Here is a 19847-nt window from a genome sequence, read left to right on the forward strand (position 1 = left end):
TTTTAATATTTATAATAATAAAAAACACGCTTTTAGGTTAATCTCTGGCTCATCCACAGTCTTACATTGATGTAAAAAAATGAAACACACACTGCAGTGTGTAAAGCAGGCGTCCGCTCTGGGTGGCCAAAGAGAAGAAAAATACAAAATGAGTAAAACAATGATGACGATGACGATGGTGTTGATAACGACGATGATGTTGATGGTGATGATGAGAGTGCCCACTCCGAGACACAGGATGGCGGCACCGGCTGCTGCTAGCGATGCAGACTAAAGCAGCCGAAGAAGAAGAAGAGGAAAGAGGAGACGGTTGATATGATATTCACGTCCAAGGGAGACCTCACTGGGACGGGACAGGTAACGCAAACCGTTTGTCGGCGGGGGTGAACGGGCAAGGTAACTTACATGTCCGCGGTGTGTTTTATTATCACAATCCACATCTTACCGAGTCGGTGCGACGTTTACGAGCCGCGGGAGCGTTTTGCCGAGTGCTGTCAGCCGACAAGCGGAGGGGCTTGGTCGGTTTTGACAGCCGTGGACCAGACTAGCAACTGCACTGCAGCCAGCGTTAGCTCAGCTGTCACCGCAGATGCAGAATAATGTTACCGGTGTTTGTGAATGACACGGCGGAGGCTGCGTGTCAAATTCACATATTTGGCTGTTTATGTCGGCGTGGCGAACAGCTGCCATGTAAGAATTAGTTAGCTAACTGTCGCCAGAGATGAAAAACATAACGTTAATGGTACAAAATGTGGACATACGCTTCAAAGTGAGACGCCGGGTAGCAAGGCTGGATAAAGCCGTTAATTGTGCATGAATTAAATGATCCTGTCGGCTAATGCTGTTAGCATGAATGCCCAGCTCAGTGCTCAACTTCTGACAACGAATAACGGCACGTTTTAGCTCAGTGGCGTTCCTCCAGCTGCTTTAGATAATGAAGTTGCTGTCAGACATGATGTAACTCATTGTAATAAATACACAGCCTTTAATATCTTAATATCACCCATTCAGTGCTGACATTAGCATTTTTTAGCACTGTTCAACCGCTTACTGTGGTCTACGTTGTTGTGGCAACAGTGTCCTTCAGCCCAGCAGCTTCCTCCAGCTCACTCTGAAGGACTTTTAAGGGAGACATAACACCTCCAGCTGGTCTTGGGACAGCCTCCTCTCATCAAGACCCAGAGAGTCACCAAAAGGAGGTGGGCAAGGGGCGTCCAGGTGCCAGAACCACCTTGACTGGTCCCAAAGTGAAGCAGGATGGTCGAGGTGCTCCCAAACAGCTGAGCTTCACACTGTGTTGTAGATTGAGGCCAGTGATCGTGCACAAAGATGTCATGTTGGACACCTGCTTTATGTTATCATTATTATATCCACCGAGAGTTAGAAATGATTTTTCTCTCTTATGTCATTGTAAATATAATAAGTTTTGGTATATTGGCAGGAGAAAGTAATGCGATGCTAAATTAGTTCTAAGGGAAATTTTCTTGCATTTTATACATAAATCGTTGACAGATGAAGAGGAAAAACTAATTGACAAGATTAATCATAAGGAAATTGTGGGGTTCTTTTTATTTTTATTTTTATTTCACTGTCGTGGCCTTGTAAAGACAATGTGTAGCCTCAACTGGTTCAACTAATCAACCATTTGTGTTGTGACTGCTTTTTGGGAAAAGAAGATAAAAGATGTGACATTCAGATGTTGATGTCGCTTTGTGGACTGTGAAATATGGCAAGTCAGCCCTCCTTAATATCACTGACATTAACTGTTCCTCTGATGCTGCATGCATTCAAACTCGGTCACTGATATTGCTTTTTGGTGTGTAAATGGATTTATAATTTATTTTATTTTAATCTATACAGCTTACCGGCAAGTTGCTGGCAAATTTGGCTCAATTTCTTATCAGTGATTGGCTGACGTTGACATTGGTGAACTGTGTCGTGGATGCTACTGTAGATAAAATGTCAAAAGAGGGCTGAGCAGAAAAGAAAGAGCCAAACTCAGGAGGTGTCCTGATTGTTTATGTCCTGCAGTTCCTGCAGTGCCTCCAACATTTCTAGTGGTTGCTTGCTGGTGGTTGTCTGACCGAAGAGCCTATTACTATATCAATGCTTGCTGTTATTTTTGGCCAGAGTGGAAACCATATAGCCCCACAGGCCTCAGGCAAGGCAAGAGAGATGGCTGTGGTCAAAGTGGCATGCTCACATGTTTAGCAGCCTGTAACTGGCATTCCATCACTTGTGCCGGTACATGATTTTTGTACACGTTTTAATAACAAGTCCCAGCCATGACCAAAGAGTATGGAGATTTCTATTTTATGAGTCAGCAGCTGATTTCACCAGTAAGTTTACCCTCAACCTGGTATGATGCCTGGCAGGAATGAAAATCACTTATCTTGGGCTTTAGTGCCGAAAAATTCAGTATTTGTAGTACTAGCCTAGTTGTTATGAGATCTACTGTTTTATACAATTTGGAACTGGTCACCTGAATGTGCTTTGACTGATGTTGCCGGAGTAAATCACCCACTAAGATATGAATTCTGACGTCCATATTTCGACTGTCATGGGGACTGTGACTGTCATGTTTGAACCTCCTTAATGAACTACCTCATTTTCAAGGGATTGAGTCCAGTTACAAGACCCTCATGTGATGTACTAAAATGCAAGATGGGAAATCCAGAATCTGTATTTCCTTGTTCCAGGAAAGCTGTGAATATATATCATTTCTGCTGAACAGCAGCAACAGACTGGCTCTTTATTTGTTTAGAAAGCAGACAAAAAATGCAGACAGACAGACTGCGGATAGGTGGAGCACCAGTGGTCTTTGCATGGGATTGTATTTCACAACGTCCTGTGACCAACTTGGAGACGTTGACTGTGATTGCAGCATTTTGACTGAGACAGAGTGTGAATGAATTGGCAGGCTCAGGATCAGATTTTTACCACTCGTGTGCCCAATCTGCCAAAGCAGGCTTCATTCTTTGACTAGCCATATTATAAAACTAATACCTTTAAAGGACACCAAACCCACTGTGTCCCCGCATCTTGTGAGACTAAAGTCCCCTCATTAGTGTGGGTGTGTTGGTTAGCTGTTACAGTATCACAGAGAGAGACGACCTATTTCAGTGATACCCACTGGGCCTATGCCACTAGCCTGGATGTACTGTATATGGGAAAAGCGCCAACACTAAGGAGAAACATGACACCTTGTACTGAATTTACTTGGCAGGAAAATGCATTAGAAGATTCAGCAGCACATGTTGCCTGTAAATTGTTGACAGAGATATAAAACTAGCCATTTCATTATGTTAATCAAGTGTTGGGGAATGATACGTGTGAATTTCTAAATCTGCAGATATACAGGCCTCTTTAGGTCTTCTAACCATATTTCCTGCTCTGTTTTCAGGTGTACATCAGAGTATAGATAATGCTCAGACATGGTGCCTTGTCAGACCCATGTGTTGCTGAAGTGGCAGGAGCACTTCAATAGCTCCTGGGCAGCAGAAGACAGTGTACAGACAGCCAGGAGGCATGGAGCTGCTGCGCTCTACAGCAAGCTCCTTCACAACAAGGAAGTGGTGACACTGGCTCAACCTGTTCAAGAGCTCGTCGGCCCACGCCTGCCAGACTTCGAGTGCGAGTCCAGTGCCACGGCGGAGAAGGAAGAGTACCTGTCATCCCTGCTTCACAGCCAGCGATGGCTGGCTCACCGCATGCTGACGCAAACCTCCTACACCTTGGGCCTCCACCACAGGCTGGTAGTGCTCCAGAGGATCTACTACGCACTTCACAGCAAATACCATGACAAATTCCGCATGCAGCTGCCCTCCCAGTCCACAGATAGTGGCACTGAATGCGGGCAACTTGAGCTGGCCTCGGAGCCTTGCCTGCCAGGGGGAGTAACCAAAGTGAAGTCGGGTACAGATGTTCTGATAGAGATGGGTGTGAGGACAGGTTTGAGTCTGCTCTTCTCGTTACTGCAGCAGAACTGGAGATACGCAGCCTCCGTGCACCCGGAGTCGGTGCTTTGTAATGACGTGCTTGCCACGGCATCCTCTGTGCTGGCCTCTCTGCCACCGCTCTCTCTGGCCAATGAGAATAAGATCCCGTCAGTCGGGCTGGACTGCCTGGCACAGGTGGCTGACTTCCTGAAGAAGACATCAGTGAGCAGTGGGACCGGTGGGGCGGACCCCACCGGTCGGAGGCTAGCGCTGGAGCTGCTGCTCGGCCTGGCCATGCAGAGAGGCTCTCTAAAGTTTCTGCTGGAGTGGGTGGAGGTGGCCTTGGCTGCTTCCATGTCTTCATCCACCTCTACGCTGTCTTCCTCCTCCTCACTGAGCTCCCAGCAGTCAGCTGGTGTGGGCTTTGATGTGATCCATCAAACACTTCTCCAAATGAGGCAATATTCGGTATGTTTTGTGTCCTTCAGATTTGAAGATTTGTTTTGTTTTTTTACTGTTCAGCCATAACTGAGTGTCTGTTACCTGTGGACTAATTTTAAATTACCTTGGATTTATTGGTTTTTGGAAACTTCCAGACCATAATGTTGTATCACGTGGATTAAATGTCCCCAGTTATGATTGTATGGGAAACACTGGTTTTTATTTATTAACAGAGCTTGTTCTGTAATATGGATATATTATAAAGAAAGGTAAACAATAATCTGTCGAGGGAATTTGGATGTGATGTCAGATCTGAGTGATTGTTCTCTGCCCATTAAAAATTGTCTATGTGCTTGTTCTGCTTTGCCTTGGTATGTTACTTTATTACAAATAATAAGCAATTTTGCATTGGCAGCAGTGATTAGTTGAGGTAACTTACATAAGCATCTGTGAAGATGCTGATAAATGAGGCCCATTGTCTGCAAAGCAAGAAAATGGCTCTTCACTTCCACATCCATCCATGCTGTAGGCTGGCCTTTCTATTTGAACGGTCTGGTTTGAAGCTTGGAGTGATGCATTAGTGTGCAGATAAGGATTAAGATTGAGTCAGTCTCTCTGCCCTCTCTAGATGTGAGTGTTGAGTCATCCTTTAGCAGGTTAATCAGCTTTGCAATATTTCTGGACAATTGACAACCACGGCTGTGTATTACCAACAACCTTGTGATTTTGCCCGTTTACTACATTCTACATGTAATTTCGAGCTCTGTATTATTTAAAGAAAACCCTGAAACCCTTAAACACAATTAAGATCTGCATCTAAGGACTAGGAACTCAATTTATTTTTTGCCTTTTTGCCTTTGCCTTCTGCCTGAGAGTGCAGTGACATGTCACCGTGGCTTTTCTTCTTCTGATATTTACTGCTGGTTTAGAAAATATGTGCACATAAAAACTGCAGGTTATTGCGTCTATGTTAATGTCTAATCATAAATATTTTTTCACAGGGTTTCCGTGGGGACTCTGTCAATACTCAGGTGCTGAAGAAGGATGCAGAAGGACTGTGTCGACTCTCCCAGGCAGCTCTCTGCCTGTTTGAGGAGGTAAGAGAGATTTTAGTCACACGCTGTGTTTTTTTTTTCCGAACATTTACACTTTGCAGTAACTGACTTAATGGACGTCACCCTCTTCCCTTTTGACAGATTTGTAACCTAGCATCCTACTGCCTGTGCTCCTGCAGCACTGATGCAGCTGCTCCTGGTACAGAGAGCGACACAGTCATGGTGTATGTGTGGGGCAGCAACAGCAGCCACCAGCTGGCAGAGGGAACTCTGGAGAAAATCCTGCTGCCGAAGCTGACTCAGGGCTTCAGTGACGCCCAAATGGTATAGCTTCCTTTCTGTCACATCTGTCACGCCAGCATAGATAGGCACAGTTATTTTATAATCAGACGTTTTGCACTAGTTGTAATATAAATCGCATAATATGCCACAGGTCTGAGGCTTTTATGACATAGTTAAAAAAACTAGTATGTATTGACTTCTGTGCACATTTGTGGGTGGGAAGAATTAAAAGCATGCCAGAAACTAAAGCATGTTTTTTGAAAATGCTGCTTTACATCTCATCTCATCCTTCATGCGTCTTTACTTAAATCCACTTTGACCTTCTTGTAGATTGAGGCAGGCCAGTACTGTACGTTCTCAGTATCTGCGGATGGGTCAGTGAAAGCTTGTGGAAAAGGCAGCTATGGCCGTCTGGGCCTGGGGGACTCCAACAACCAGTCCATGCCCAAGAAACTTGTGCTGGAGCCACACAGGAACATGAAGAAGGTGTCCTCCTCCAAGGGCTCTGATGGTCACACTTTGGCCATCACTGTAGAGGGAGAGGTAAGAGCATAAGAGCACTGCTGGGACATATTTCACAGGTTTGTCCACAGTTTGCAGCTTTTCCATTTAAAAAGTTACTTTTTGTTAAAGAACTAGTTATTGCTGTAAAATCAGTCACCTCCACTGCAGATAAAATTCTTTCTTTCTCATGATGTGTAAAAATGTTCAAAATGCTGCTTTCAGGTGTTCAGCTGGGGTGATGGAGAATATGGGAAACTGGGCCATGGCAACAGTGCTACACAAAAATACCCCAAAATCATACAAGGACCGCTGTTTGGCAAAGTAAGCGTGCAGAAAACACTGTCTGGGAAAAGACTAGCATGAGAGTAGCCTTTTAGTTTTATTCATGTTTTCATATGTTATGATGTCTCTGCCAGGTTGTTGTTTGTGTGTCTGCTGGCTACAGACACAGTGCTGCTGTCACCAATGATGGAGAGCTTTACACTTGGGGAGAAGGCGACTTTGGAAGACTTGGTACGCACCTTATTTCTCAAGTTGCTTGTGCTTATTTGCCTGAACAGTTTCAGTGAAATCCCTCTTCTGGTGTGTCAGCATCGACCTGCTGTGTTTGTCCCCCGGGCAGGTCACAGTGACAGTCAGAGTCGCAATGTGCCCACGCTGGTGAAGGACATCAGTGGTGTAGGACAGGTGGCCTGTGGCAGCTCACACACCATTGCTGTGGCGCAAGATGGACGTACTGTGTGGTCCTTTGGAGGAGGGGACAATGGTGTGTTGACAGATGACAGACAGTTTGATTTAAGCTTATAATAGCGTCTGTGTGAACTGATGGAAATCACACTTTGAGTGAAAGGTTTTCATTTCTGCACAGAATGTAAAGATTAGCTTAATAAGAAAATCTGAATCTGGTGGCTTTCATGAAAATAGAACACTCATTTGTATGTTTTTAAAACCTAAAGGACCCCATCATCGAACTGTCTGTGCGGTGTGCAGAAATGTCTTGAGCTGGTGTGATCTAACACTGGCACTCCTACATGACTCACCCCTGCAGGTAAACTAGGTCATGGAGACACCAATCGCGTGTATCGCCCCAAGGTCATAGAGGCCCTGCATGGATTCATCATCAGGAAAGTGTGTGCTGGCAGCCAGTCATCTCTGGCCCTTACCTCTGCAGGACAGGTGAGATGCAGCATTAAAAAGACAAATATATAGATTAAGAAATGGCTTGATCATTTTGTGATACATTTGTGTTTATTCTTATTAATCCAGGTGTTTGCATGGGGCTGCGGCTCATGTTTAGGATGTGGCTCCTCTGAGACCACCTCTCTCAGACCCAGGTTCATAGAGGACCTGAGTATCACCAAGATCATTGATATCTCATGTGGAGACAGCCACTGTCTGGCTCTGTCCCATGGTAAGAGACCTTCAACAGCTCATTTAGACGATTAGCATAAAAACAAGCTAAGCCATCTTACTTTTTTATTAATATTAAAATTGTGACTTTGTGCTGTTCTCCTTTCATCAGAGAATGAAGTGTACGCCTGGGGAAACAACACCATGGGCCAGTGTGGGCAAGGCCACACTTCCACTCCGATCACCAAGCCCAAGAAAGTGCTCGGTCTGGAGGGGGTGTCGATCCAGCAAATCACTGCTGGCACTTCTCACAGCCTGGCGTGGACAGCGGTTCCAACCGACAGGTGAAGCCTCATCTCCTCTTAAACAAAGTCCTTAATGTGTGATTTTGGTGTAATGGTTGTGCTGCCTTTGTATTGTGGAGGATGGATTTATTCCTCTACAGTGTAAAAATACATGAATGGCATCTCTGTGTTGCAGTGGTCAGCATTATTTGATGCTGCTGAACAGCTCTTTTCTCACCCCCTGTGAAATCTGTGGTTTCACCTTATTAGTTCTGACACGTGTGCTGGCACAGCTCTTTTTATACGTGACATGGTGTTTTTTCAGGCAACTGGTGGCATGGCACAGGCCCTTTTGTGTCGACTTGGAAGAGAGCACATTCACCTACCTGCGCAACTTCCTGGAAAGTTACTGTGACGGCATCGGGAATGACACACCCCCTGCCCCGTTTTTATCTAAAAGGTATGACATTAAATTAACACAGCACTCTGTCAGTTGTGATTTTGCGACCTGTCAGATTTTTTTTATTATTTCTGCTTGAAACTTTATTCAGTATAGAATCGCTTGCAGAAGACGTTCTTGTGTTGCTGTGAAGAATTCCCTCTTTGTGGCCTGTTGAACTCATTGCATCACCACCAGCAGGAGGGCACACGCTCTCCCACACATTCACCCTCCCTCCAATCCACTTAACCGACTCTCCTAATGCTCTCTGCGTGTATTCCTCAGGGACCACCATCAGTTTCTTTTGCTGTGTATGAAGCTGCTGTCCATCCACTTGTCCTTGGCCCATGCTGGGGGTACTGGTGCCATGGTTTTGGGGGCTCAGGGCAGACCCCTCAGAAACCTGCTCTTCAGGCTCATAGATACCAACATGCCAGACTCCATACAACAGGTACACTTAACAGTCTGTCCCTTACTAGATTATTTTCTTCTTATACAGACTTATGATAGGAAGAATTGTTTGCAGTAAATGCTAACCCTCTACATTCATGTGTCCTTTCGTTTGTGTTGACACCTCAGGCTGTTCTGAACACACTGTCCATCGGTGCATCCCTGCTGCTGCCTCCGCTGAGGGAAAGAACAGAACTGCTCCTGTCTCTCCTTCCTCAGGGCCCTCAGAGCCTGAACGTCCTCTCCAAAGGACAGGTATGCAGAGCTCTTATGTGCCATTTTAAAAATTGCCTATGCATAGTTAGAGTGCGGCACGTTATCATGACCAAATGTGGTGCATTTGTGTCTCAACACAAATACAAGACAAAAAGTGCCGACCAAGTGCTTGTTCATGGGGGACTTGTTAAGTCACTAAATTAAAGAGCATGTCAGTATTTGCTCTGTATGAAAAATGTCATGAGGTAACCTTTGTGGCTTTGTGCTAAATAAATAAATAATTGAATTGGATTATTAGTCAGGATTTTACAGAAGGTATGGGTGGAAACAAGGACACACTTAAATAATTACATCTACACTACCATAAAAGAAGAACTTGGATTCTGCCTTACCTCATTTTAACTATGACTCTGATCCAGATAGTTGGCTGGAAAATGCATGGATGGATAAAGCTAGCGCCAACTTGGAGTGTTGCTAGGCAATCTGTGTTGAAGACTGCTTGAATGTTGTGAACATTCGTTGCTGTAAAAAAAACAACAACATTTCTTCTCTGCATAAATGCTTTTGGTAACCTCACATTCGAATGATCAAATATGAGACAATTCTCTCTTCTTCTTTGCTTTGTATCATTCAAAGCGCCTGCAGTTAGACATGGTCCTCAGCAGCCTTCAAGACCAGAGCCATGTAGCTTCTCTACTAGGCTACAGCAATTTTGGGGAGGTGACGGCCCTGGGACCCCCTCTGACACCCGCTATGTCCGTCCGGCCGCCCTCGTCCAGCTCTATTGAGGCCTATGACCCTCTGCACTTGGCAGAGGTGCTGCTCAGAACCCTGCTCCTCAGCATAGGCTTTTACACGGTATGGAAAAGAGCATATTAACTCATAGTGTGTTTTGATTCTGTCAAGTCTTCTTGGCCATTCTCACAGATGTTTGGATATTTTGGTGAAGGTTGTTACAGTTGAATAAGAGCGATGTTCCTACTCCTCCATATGTTTTCTGTTCATACAGGAGCGGGCATTTGGGGAACTGGAGAAAAACAGTGATAAGCAGCTGTCGAGCGACAGCCAGGGACAGACTGATCCTCCTTCTCACTTCCACCAGCTGCTGTCCGGACTTCACAAACACCTGCTCGCCCATTGCTACATCCATTCCAGCCCTGAGGTACACCGCAGAATCAGCTACACCCCGTTTTATCCAGAGCTCTGTGGTCGCATTGTTGCGTTTATATTCACGCGGATTCCGCTGTTCTGCAGGATGACAGCAGTGTAACGCTGCTGCGAGAGCATCTTTACCTGCTGCTCCCCTGTGCTGCTGAGACACTCAGGAGATCCACCAAACTGCTGAAGGAGAGTTCCCTGGATAAACAAATAGTCAAGAAGCTGCACAGTAAGAATAATGGTTGTTTGCACAGATCACGATGGCACTTTTATTCAAAAATAGAAGTACTTCATTAACAATGTTTTCTTTTTTATTATGTAATGATCAGTGGAAGGACAGTTTCAAACATTTATACAGGAAATGCATATACTGTATGCATAGAGTGGACAGTTGCTGTATGTGTATAATTTCATGGTCAGGCCAGGTTCAGAGCAGTGGGGTCAGTCAGGACTGAGGTATCCGCTGGTCTGATGACAAGCACATATAAAATTCATGATTTAATCTTCTACGCTGCTTCTATATCTGTTGTCTCAGTATTTCTCAGTTATTTTTATTCCCCCCCTTGTCCCAGTGGTGTTGTACAACTCGGTGGCTGGCAGCCTGCTGTGCCAGGTAATGTACTCCTTGCTGCTGCTGCCCCTGGGCACGGTTCAACCGCTCCTGAGCCAGTTATTGGCCTTGTTGGAGCACCTCAATGACTTCAACAGGTTGCTGCCAGAGACAGGCCTGCTGGAGGAACAGGAGCTGGGGATGGAGGCTCAGAAAACCTGTTTAGGTCAGTGGAATTGATTATTTCGGTTATTAGTTTTGGGTATAGTTTTTCTTATGGTATAGTTTTTCTTATGGTAGAAAATATAGACTGGTTTCATAATGACAAGGGATCTTCCTTACAGATAAAAGTGAGGAAAACACATGCCTTGGACAGCAGCAGCAGCAGCAGCAGGAGGAGGAGTGCAAGTGGGTTTGGCTGCTGGATCTGGAACGGTCTGTAGCGTTGGCAGTCGGTCATTGCCTTGGTGGTATGCTGCAAGGCCCGCCGCCCTCACCCCAAGAGAAAACGTCTGAGTTCTGGCTATCAAATGTCCTCCTCAGAAACGGCCTCGAGATGGACTTTCAACAGCTGGGTAGAAAAACATATTGCTTGCTCTCCATGCTTTCATAATGTGCTAATGTTTTGGTAAATAAAGAGGTTAAGGTGATGTCACAGAGACTAATAATGAGTAAAGAGGAGTGTACAATAGATTTTTTTTTGTTTTATTAGCTAGTTGACAGTATAGATAGATCATGCAAATAAGGACTTAAACTTTAATTTATTAATGTAATGGATTCATTTGTCCTGTGTCCCATGTGACTGTCCTGTAGAATCTAGCATGGCGTGGCTGACTGAGGTGGTGCTCCTGGGCAGTAGTGATGCCAGGTTGGCAGAGCTCAGTCTGAATGAGGAAACCAGGATGTTATTGGAACTGGCACTGGGATCATCCAGAGGACCAGCAGGTGGCCTGTGGCGGAAGATGGAGGAGTACGCTCGCAGCAAAGGTGCGAGTTTGTGTGAATGAGTGCATGCCTGTTAGAAATGTAAATATCTGGGGGATAATGAACTTAGATGTTTAAAAGGGAAACTGAGAATATTATGCAGCTGCATATGTGTGCTTGTTGTGATAACTGCTACTCAATACATCATGGACTCATTCTTGAATTGTGGTCTTCAGGTTGCATGCTCTGTGTTGGTTGTCATTGTGTTGTTTTGTGAGAGCAGAATGGGAGAGCGGAGGCTCTTCAGGCGACTGTTTGCTGCAGACTGTCTGTCGCTGCAGCCTGGCTGCTCTTTTGAAACACACTGGGCTGCAGAATGAGGCCGGTTGGCAGGACAGGTCAGTAACACAAATCTAATATTAACTGAAATGAACAGTGATACACACTTTATTTTTGGAAACCCTACACTGGCTACTTTAAGGTTTATGTTTTTAAGTTGTCATTTGTCAAAGGATAATGTGGATTAATCATTATTATGTAAGAGCCATATTGCAATGTAGTGCACTGCTAATTATCCACTCTACTTTGAGACAGATATGAGCCCTGTGAGATGCTGTTAGACGTCTATGAAACAGTTTATAAAATCAGAAGCACCCTGTTGGCCCATAAAAACTCTCCAAGGACGTCACAGGTGCAAACTGCTGCCAAACAGGTACCATTACTAAAATTACTTCACTTAATGTCGTGGTCAAATATATGCAAGTTAAAATGCTTGTAGAGCAAAACAAAATGACTTCTAAACAATATATAGCTTAATATTTTTGACTGTAGATATTGCAGCAAAATTGTGCTTGGCTATGTTAATATTAACAAACTGCAACCTTATGCTCTATTCAAGAGGCGATTTTCTTCCACAATATTAAAAAGGACATGTTCTGATCAGAAGAAACGCAGGTATATTTAACACTAATTTCTTGAATTACAGACCATTCAGTCTCCCCAAAGTCCTGATGCAGACAGGCAAGAGCCAAGCACCTCAGTGGAGCAGGTAGGAAAGGATCACGAGCAGCAGCCAAGAGGTCACTGCAGCCGGGAGGTGCAGGTGCCTCCAACCCCCCCAGCAAACCACAACCAGGAAGAGGCTGCAGAGGAGGACACATTTGGCAATAGCCGTATGTACCTGTCAGGTTAGAAATGTGTATCTCTATTTCTGCTTTTCCTTCAGCAACATTAGATATGTTTTTTGGTATGCTTATTGACAGACAGACCCAGACAGAGCACACACATATACAAACAACTCATTCACAACACATTTGATCCTCAAGTGTCTTTCCCGTCTCTTGCAGAAGTCCTAGAATCATTCATGGCCACCCGGGAGGCCATGCAAGTACAGCAGAACGTGACGGTGTACGAATCCTTCGGCACTTCCACCCTCCCCAGCAGCATGGAGAGCCCAGTGAGCCCAGAGAGGGAGCTGGATCCCAAGCAGCAGTGGGACAAGCAGGGGGAATCTGACGAAAGCTTGTCTTTCCCTGCCGCCTGCCATCTGGTGGTGTCCCGATGTCTCTTCCTCCTGCTGGGGGTCAGGCCCGCTTGGGTGGAGCCCAGCGAAAAGGAGAATAGTCAGGCTGTGAACACAGGAACCAGGTAGAGTTTTTGTTTGGCAGCGTATGTTTGTTGGACTTCAGATGTGTTTTCTGTGAGCTGCACTAACCGTCCGCATCATATCCCTTTTTAGGAAATCAGCAAACGAATTCCTCATGATGTCTGCTGATGGCCGAAAACAGGTAAGTCTTGGACTGTGCTAAAATGTGGCCCTACACCTCCTCATCAGTGCTAATGTACTGTGTTTGTCTTCTTTACTGTAGTCTGAGCAACCCAAAAACTCCTTGGCACATTCCAAGAATAAAATGGGTAGGTGGAATATGTTTGCTCCTAAATATCTGTGCAGTTAACACATTTTCACGGTAAGTCATACCCTACAGTACAGCCCTGTATTCTCTTTGGGTCAGCACAGATGGTTCAAGTCTGCACCATTTCCTGGGAAACAGTCTGTAGCATGCAGACTGTGCATATAGATGAACATTTTTAAATGAGTCTCTTATTGGAAATTTCCTACTTGATCTTTTTTGTTTTGTTAGTGAGAAAAGTCACACCATTTTTTTTTTTTCATACAGACGTTAACACTGTGTGATTACCGCTGTAAGAGGTGTTGAAAAATATAATGAGAAGAAGAAAAGTGACATCACGGGCTTTGATTCCTCTGGTCTGTGTGTTCCAGGCTTGCCTCTGTGTTCTCTGGGCATCATGAAGGATGCTTGGGATCGCCTGCGACAGTGCATCAGCCCAACCACCTCCATGTCCCACTGCGTCAACAACACTTTGCCCATTCTTAACCAGGTGTTCTGCTTTGTCTGTGGAAGCCTGATCCGCTTGTCAGCCTCCTCACCAACGCTGCCAGGCGGACAGACCTGTAGTCAGGCAGATCCGAAAGCCATCACTTTTGCTATTCTGCAGCAGCAGCAGAGGGCTGAGGTAATAAGACGATTAATCGCTTAGTTTAAGTTTTTGGGTTTTTTTTTTAAGAAAAAGAAGTCAAAATTCTCTGATTCCATCTTCTTATATGTAAATATTTTCTATATTTTTAGTTTCTTTACTCCTCCATGAGAGTTGATTGAATATCTTGGGGTTATGAACAAAATGAGACATTTGAGGACGTCGTCTTGGGTTTTAGAAAACCCTGATTGACGTTTTTCACCATTTTCTGACTTTATAGGCCAAACAAGTAGTGCATCAATTGACTACTGCAGCTATTTGTTCATTTGTTGCTTTGATTGTGTTTTTCTCATTAATGTAATGATTTGTAAAATGCAGTGCTTTAAATTATCTGAAGCATGTACTAACTCTATTAACGCCTGCCTTTGTTGTGATCAGTTGCGTCTGGAGGCCCTGTGTCAGATGTCATCCTTCCTCTCTAAGATGGAGGAGAAGAGCAGCGGGTTCGTCTCCCCTCAGTTTCCTGCCTTGTTGCAGTCAGTGCAGCTTCAGTTCCTCTCTGGATGCTTTGCACTGGGAACACAAATCATTGGCTCTCACTCTGGAGCTAATTACGAGACGCAGCATTACATGGTACATCTAGTAATCATGCTCACACATTTGCACATGTTTATGATCAATAAGGATGGAAAGAATTAATGGATCTCCAATCTCTCTTATCTAAACCCAGTCTGGTACACATTCAGCTTCTGTGGATACGCAAAGAGAGCTACAATCTGCTGCCCACACCTTCTACCAGCAGGTGGTGCGTGTCCTCAAACAGAGGGTCCTGTTGGAAAGGGAACATCCAGGTTTGCTCATTGTTGTTTCACATGTGTTAAACTCATTAGGTTTTCATTTAAAGTCCCCTCTGCAGCTCCCTGTTTGTTATTTCTTGCAGCAGTTTTTATTGTTTGCATGTAGTTGAGGTTTTCTCTATCATTCCCAGGTTCATGCCAGCACCTTCTCCTTGCCACAATGTTTGCACTGAATTTCTGCTACCAACCAGTGGACCTGGTTCTGGTCATCAAATGTGGCATCCTGGAAATCCTTTCCATGCTGACCAGCAACAGCTGTGCGCTGATGAACCAGGGCTGGTTTGCAGCCTCTGCATCTGGATCCATGCTGCTAGGTGGGGCTGTTAAACTAGCCTGTGCTCGCCTGCTTCAGATATTGACTGTGGCTGCAAGGTAAGAACGACGAGACTGTAAACGGCTGCAACGCAATGTGCGTTACTTCTTCTGTTTGATGAATTAAAAAATGAAAATACACTTCAGTGTTTGCGTTTGCATAACAAATTGTCTCATGCTCTCAGCTCCTGTGAGGATTTGCTGCCTATGGATGTGTCTCATGCCCTAATGGAAGTGATGTGTGAGCAGCTCCAGAATATCCTGTATACTTTCCACCAGCAGCAGACAGCAGAGAGAGGAGCAGCTGAGAGAACAGATCTGGACTCTAGCAGCAAGAATCTAATTGGTGCTGCAAATTTAGTTATATTGAACTTCACTGAATTATTTTCCTTTACAAAGTCCTGTAAAACAATTAAAGGGCACAATGAAATATATTCTTTTAAAGGCCAGATTTGGCATTTGTACATTGCTTTCCTCCTGTTTTTGTTGTTTTAGGAGTGGAAAACAGCAAAGTGGTTGAATCTCAGCTCGCAGATTTCTTGGTGTTTCTGAGGCGTGTACTGTCATTAAGAGTGATGAAAAGACTTTCTACTTTTGTCAAATGGATCGATCCATTCATGGCCATAATTTCACACAAGTGCTCTTTAGGTAAGACAGTTTTAAGATAATAATTAAGAACAGCATTGATGTTGATTATGGTGCAGAACAGCTGTCTCACGTCTCTTTTAATTCCCTGTTCGCCTCCACTGTCCTTCTTTCAGGATCTCCATGCTTCCACAACCTTCGAACTAAGCTTTTGGCCTTCCATATTTTAGAAAGACTGTTACCTGCTTGTTCTGAGCCTGTTCAAATTCAACAGGTATGAAGTTAAAAACTGTAAATGCAAAATGCAAGTGAAGCCCAGGAAGACATTAATACATTGAGCATCAACATGACAGGCTGAAAGAAGTGTTTCAATATTGTGAATATGTTAAGGCAGGAGTTAATCATGCCATGGTTTCTTTTTTTTTTTCTTTTCTCTGTTTTCTTTCAGATTGTTAAACAACTCTTTCAGCTCTTGTCTGTTTATATGTGGAAGGAACCACTAGCTGAGAGGAACCACGAGCAGACGTCTGAAAAACACAAAGGGGTAAATACGGCAGGATTATCTTATTATTCATCGCTGGAACATGCAACCTGTTTAAATGATAAAAATTACTTGATAGCTTAAGCTTTGTGTTCATTACATTCTCACACATGTCAGCCTCTTCACAGTTTGATGAAAAGACTTCCAAATAACCAGCCCGTCATAACCCTCATCATAATATCAGAGAGATGTTGGTGTTTTTCAACAGCTGAAACTAGTGAATGAATTCAGTAAGGCGAGATTCAGAAAATGCCGTGTGGAGGAAGAAGTGAAACTCCTGGCAGTAATGAAGCCGAAAACAGCAGGGCTACTTGATGGAACAGATGGGCCTGTTCTCCATGGTGGAGGGGGGTGAGAGGTGGGAGAGGACAGAAAAATAACAACAAATTTAATTAGTGTCAAATTACTAAGTTCATGAATATAAAATATAATCCTACAGTGTAATATGAGAATTGGAAAAGTGATTCGCTAATCACTGGTTAGCCAGTTACTTATATATATACATATATATTTTAGTGGATTTTGTAATTTTAATGAATTGAATTATGTGTCTGATTGTGTTGAGTAAAGCACTTAAAGGTCCAGTGTGCAGGATTTAGGGGGATCAACGGGCAGAAGTATGTTTTCATCAGTGTATAATCATGTGAAAGTCCACCGTGGTGCACTGCAATGTTTCTACGGTAGCTCAGAGCCAACAAACCCAACACTGAGAGAGGGCTTGTCATGTTTCAATGAGGTGAAAGGTATTCAGTCTACAACCTCACCACTAGATGGCACTATATTCCACACACTGGTCCTTTAATGTCCCCAGTATTTTACACTTGACTGCAAAGTATCGTCATGTAATGTCATATCACTTCATATATTTTTCTTTATGTTTACCCACCACTGTTACACATTTGTTTATTGAGCTATTTAATGAACATGCTGCTTTTTTTCTTTTTTTTTTTCTTTTTTTCCCCAACTCATGTTTTGCAGAATCCTGGCAGCTATGACGAATGTATTCCTATTGGAGATTTTTCCTTTGACCCACACAAGATAGTCTGCTGTTCTTTGGAGAGTGGGAACATCCTCTCCCACGGCTCAGGAGGGAAAGGTTACGGCCTGGCAACCACTGGCATCACATCTGGCTGTTTCATTTGGAAGGTAAGAACTGGTATCTGCGTTACAGTTATACATACAGTTAATCCTTCTTTATTGTTTTTTGCCCCACTTCTACCACTGAAATGTGCTGAGAGAACATGTTTAATAACCTGATGAATACTAAATGTCTCTCCTCAGTTCTACATTACCAAAGAGAACAGAGGCAATGAGGGCACATGTATTGGCGTTTCACGCTGGCCAGTCAGAGATCACAACCACCATACCACCACTGACATGTGGCTGTATCGTGCCTATAGTGGTAACCTGTACCATGGAGGCGAACTGGTGCGCACACTTCCTTCCTTCACCCAGGGCGACACCATCACCTGCATCCTGGACATGGAGGCTCACACCATATCGTTTGCTAAGAATGACAAGGTCTGCCCAAATATTCACTGTCAGGTCTCAGGGCTTTTACTCTTACTGACTGATCTGCAATCTTTGCGTGCTTGTGTTTTTCTTCTAGGAGCCAAAGTTGGCATTTGAAGGCGTGGTGGCCTCTGAACTCTACCCTTGTGTGTTGTTTTACAGCAGTAATCCTGGAGAGAAGGTACTTGATCTGTTGTGCCATAGGGCAAGTTGCACTCATGTCTCCCACCTTTGAATCCTGCGTAGGCATTAGTGTGCTTTTAGTGTTTTGGTCATTAATAATCTTCAACCAAGGTGAGCATCTGTACTGTATTTCTCACAGGTGGCACTGCGTGACCTCCAGATGCGAGGCATGCCCAGTAATCTGCTTCCTGGGGAGCCTCTCTGCAGCCCTCGGACCACGGTGCTCCTGGAATCAACGGTGCAGCTCCTCCGTAAGCTCCATCAGTGCGAGCAGTGGGCCTCGCACATCAACCAGCACATCCATACCCACCTGGAGCTCATCGGTCCCCTGCTGAAAGACGAAGACTTGGCAAGCTTCAGTCCAGGTCAGAGGCAGCTTTGACTGTGGTCACCTACAGGCACGTTTAGCGTGCTGTGATAAAAACTCTGCTGCACAGGGAAACTTTATATTGTCATCTATTTTCAAGTAAGGTTAAAATATACTGTTATTAGTTATGAAGAAAGGGATCAGTCATGTCACTTTCAAGTTTCTGAATGCTTTTTGAAGACAGAAGTTTGTATCTGCTGTTGCTGCCAGAGAAGAGAGACACAACAAAGGATTCCAGCCAGATTTGAGCCAAGGAGAGTGCAGCTCATGTTCTGCATTTTAACACCTAAAAGCGACGGAGGCACCCCAGTATTAAGAGGCTTTGTTCTCAATTTGCACCCTTGTTGAGCAGACACACTTGTCCAAGAAGAGAACCGATACCTAACCTGCTAAACGTATTCTGAGACTGCTAAGAGTAAGTTAAGTCTTGCTGGCCTTCCTGGCAGTTTGCACCTTAATGCTTTGGCTTACACACTTGTGCAGCCGCCCTCATTTACCCAAATCTCTGTTGTTCATGCTGGCTCACCATATAAACCTACCAAACTAATATGCAAGTGTATTATTACAATGCACAGTAATTTAAGTATTCTGCAGTCCTCAAGTAAGCTGCTTTCACCAGGCTAATGTTCAACCTCATGAACTTGATCCTTGTCAGTCAGATTTATGTAATACTGCCCCCACCTGCCTCTCCATCACATTAGACACAGTGCCCTCCCAGAGGTACACAGTTTAATTTTCTCTGACCAAATTAGATTTCACATTATCTTTCAATTATGTGACATTGAAATGAAGTTAGTAACGGAGTCTTTTAACAGTTCGCTGTCAATCACAATCCAGCTACAGCTGTGGAACAAGGAGTGAACAGCTGGTGTGAAGAACAGAGGGATGAAAGCCGTTAAAACTGTGATTTATTACATCTGAGGCTTGGGCATCTGTCACTGTTACAGAGTGTCCAGTATTTGAAAATCAATATTGAAGGCAGTGGTTGAAGTTTCTGAAATGTATTATCCTTATCAAGCCTATTGTCTTCATGGCTGTTACCTTAAACTCTTTGTCTGCCTCACATTTTCCTGCAGGCCTCAATCCCGCTCACTTTGAGAAGGAAGAGAACGAAAGAGACAGAGACCTTTCTGGTGACGACACAGGGGAACTGTTGGCACATCGTCGATCTCTGTCTGATGCAAAGCTGGCTGCTCTTTGCACTGAAGTGTGGCCGGTACTGGCCCTGATCGGAGGAGTGGATAATGGTCTCCGGGCTGGAGGTCTGTGCCTGCATAAGCCCAGTGGGCGCAGGGCCATTCTGCTGGGAGTGCTGAAAGAAGGAAGCTCCCTGGCCAAGCTTCAGTGGGAGGAGGCAGACCTCTCTGTCAGGTATTACAATTATATATTCACATGCTCACTTA

General features: G+C 44.3%; 1 protein-coding gene across 5 annotated transcripts in view; it reads left to right on the forward strand.

The window, feature by feature from the left end:
* Positions 1-241: 241 nt before the first annotated feature.
* The window catches only part of LOC139348307 (probable E3 ubiquitin-protein ligase HERC1), a 39006-nt gene continuing 19400 nt past the window's right edge, over positions 242-19847 (forward strand). For 3 of the 5 annotated variants that reach the window (XM_070988253.1, XM_070988258.1, XM_070988257.1), the window contains exons 1-39: positions 305-396; positions 3404-4406; positions 5381-5476; positions 5576-5758; positions 6047-6259; positions 6443-6541; positions 6637-6733; positions 6843-6986; positions 7269-7396; positions 7487-7631; positions 7743-7914; positions 8180-8314; positions 8579-8744; positions 8873-8998; positions 9596-9817; positions 9969-10121; positions 10214-10346; positions 10690-10893; positions 11012-11242; positions 11481-11654; positions 11875-11989; positions 12186-12303; positions 12577-12778; positions 12938-13238; positions 13330-13378; positions 13460-13505; positions 13873-14126; positions 14526-14720; positions 14818-14938; positions 15076-15316; positions 15442-15602; positions 15752-15904; positions 16018-16115; positions 16290-16385; positions 17361-17528; positions 17664-17903; positions 17992-18075; positions 18217-18442; positions 19521-19815. In XM_070988253.1, coding sequence (XP_070844354.1) covers positions 3435-4406; positions 5381-5476; positions 5576-5758; positions 6047-6259; positions 6443-6541; positions 6637-6733; positions 6843-6986; positions 7269-7396; positions 7487-7631; positions 7743-7914; positions 8180-8314; positions 8579-8744; positions 8873-8998; positions 9596-9817; positions 9969-10121; positions 10214-10346; positions 10690-10893; positions 11012-11242; positions 11481-11654; positions 11875-11989; positions 12186-12303; positions 12577-12778; positions 12938-13238; positions 13330-13378; positions 13460-13505; positions 13873-14126; positions 14526-14720; positions 14818-14938; positions 15076-15316; positions 15442-15602; positions 15752-15904; positions 16018-16115; positions 16290-16385; positions 17361-17528; positions 17664-17903; positions 17992-18075; positions 18217-18442; positions 19521-19815 — 6956 coding nt within the window. In that variant the 5' untranslated portion in view covers positions 305-396; positions 3404-3434. Of the gene's footprint in view, positions 397-3403; positions 4407-5380; positions 5477-5575; positions 5759-6046; positions 6260-6442; positions 6542-6636; positions 6734-6842; positions 6987-7268; positions 7397-7486; positions 7632-7742; positions 7915-8179; positions 8315-8578; positions 8745-8872; positions 8999-9595; positions 9818-9968; positions 10122-10213; positions 10347-10689; positions 10894-11011; positions 11243-11480; positions 11655-11874; positions 11990-12185; positions 12304-12576; positions 12779-12937; positions 13239-13329; positions 13379-13459; positions 13506-13872; positions 14127-14525; positions 14721-14817; positions 14939-15075; positions 15317-15441; positions 15603-15751; positions 15905-16017; positions 16116-16289; positions 16386-17360; positions 17529-17663; positions 17904-17991; positions 18076-18216; positions 18443-19520; positions 19816-19847 lie in introns of all 5 variants that reach the window. The other 2 variants (XM_070988254.1, XM_070988256.1) reach the window with 2 other exon arrangements.

This window comes from Chaetodon trifascialis, chromosome 20, assembly GCF_039877785.1.
Source record: "Chaetodon trifascialis isolate fChaTrf1 chromosome 20, fChaTrf1.hap1, whole genome shotgun sequence".
Taxonomy (NCBI): domain Eukaryota; kingdom Metazoa; phylum Chordata; class Actinopteri; order Chaetodontiformes; family Chaetodontidae; genus Chaetodon; species Chaetodon trifascialis.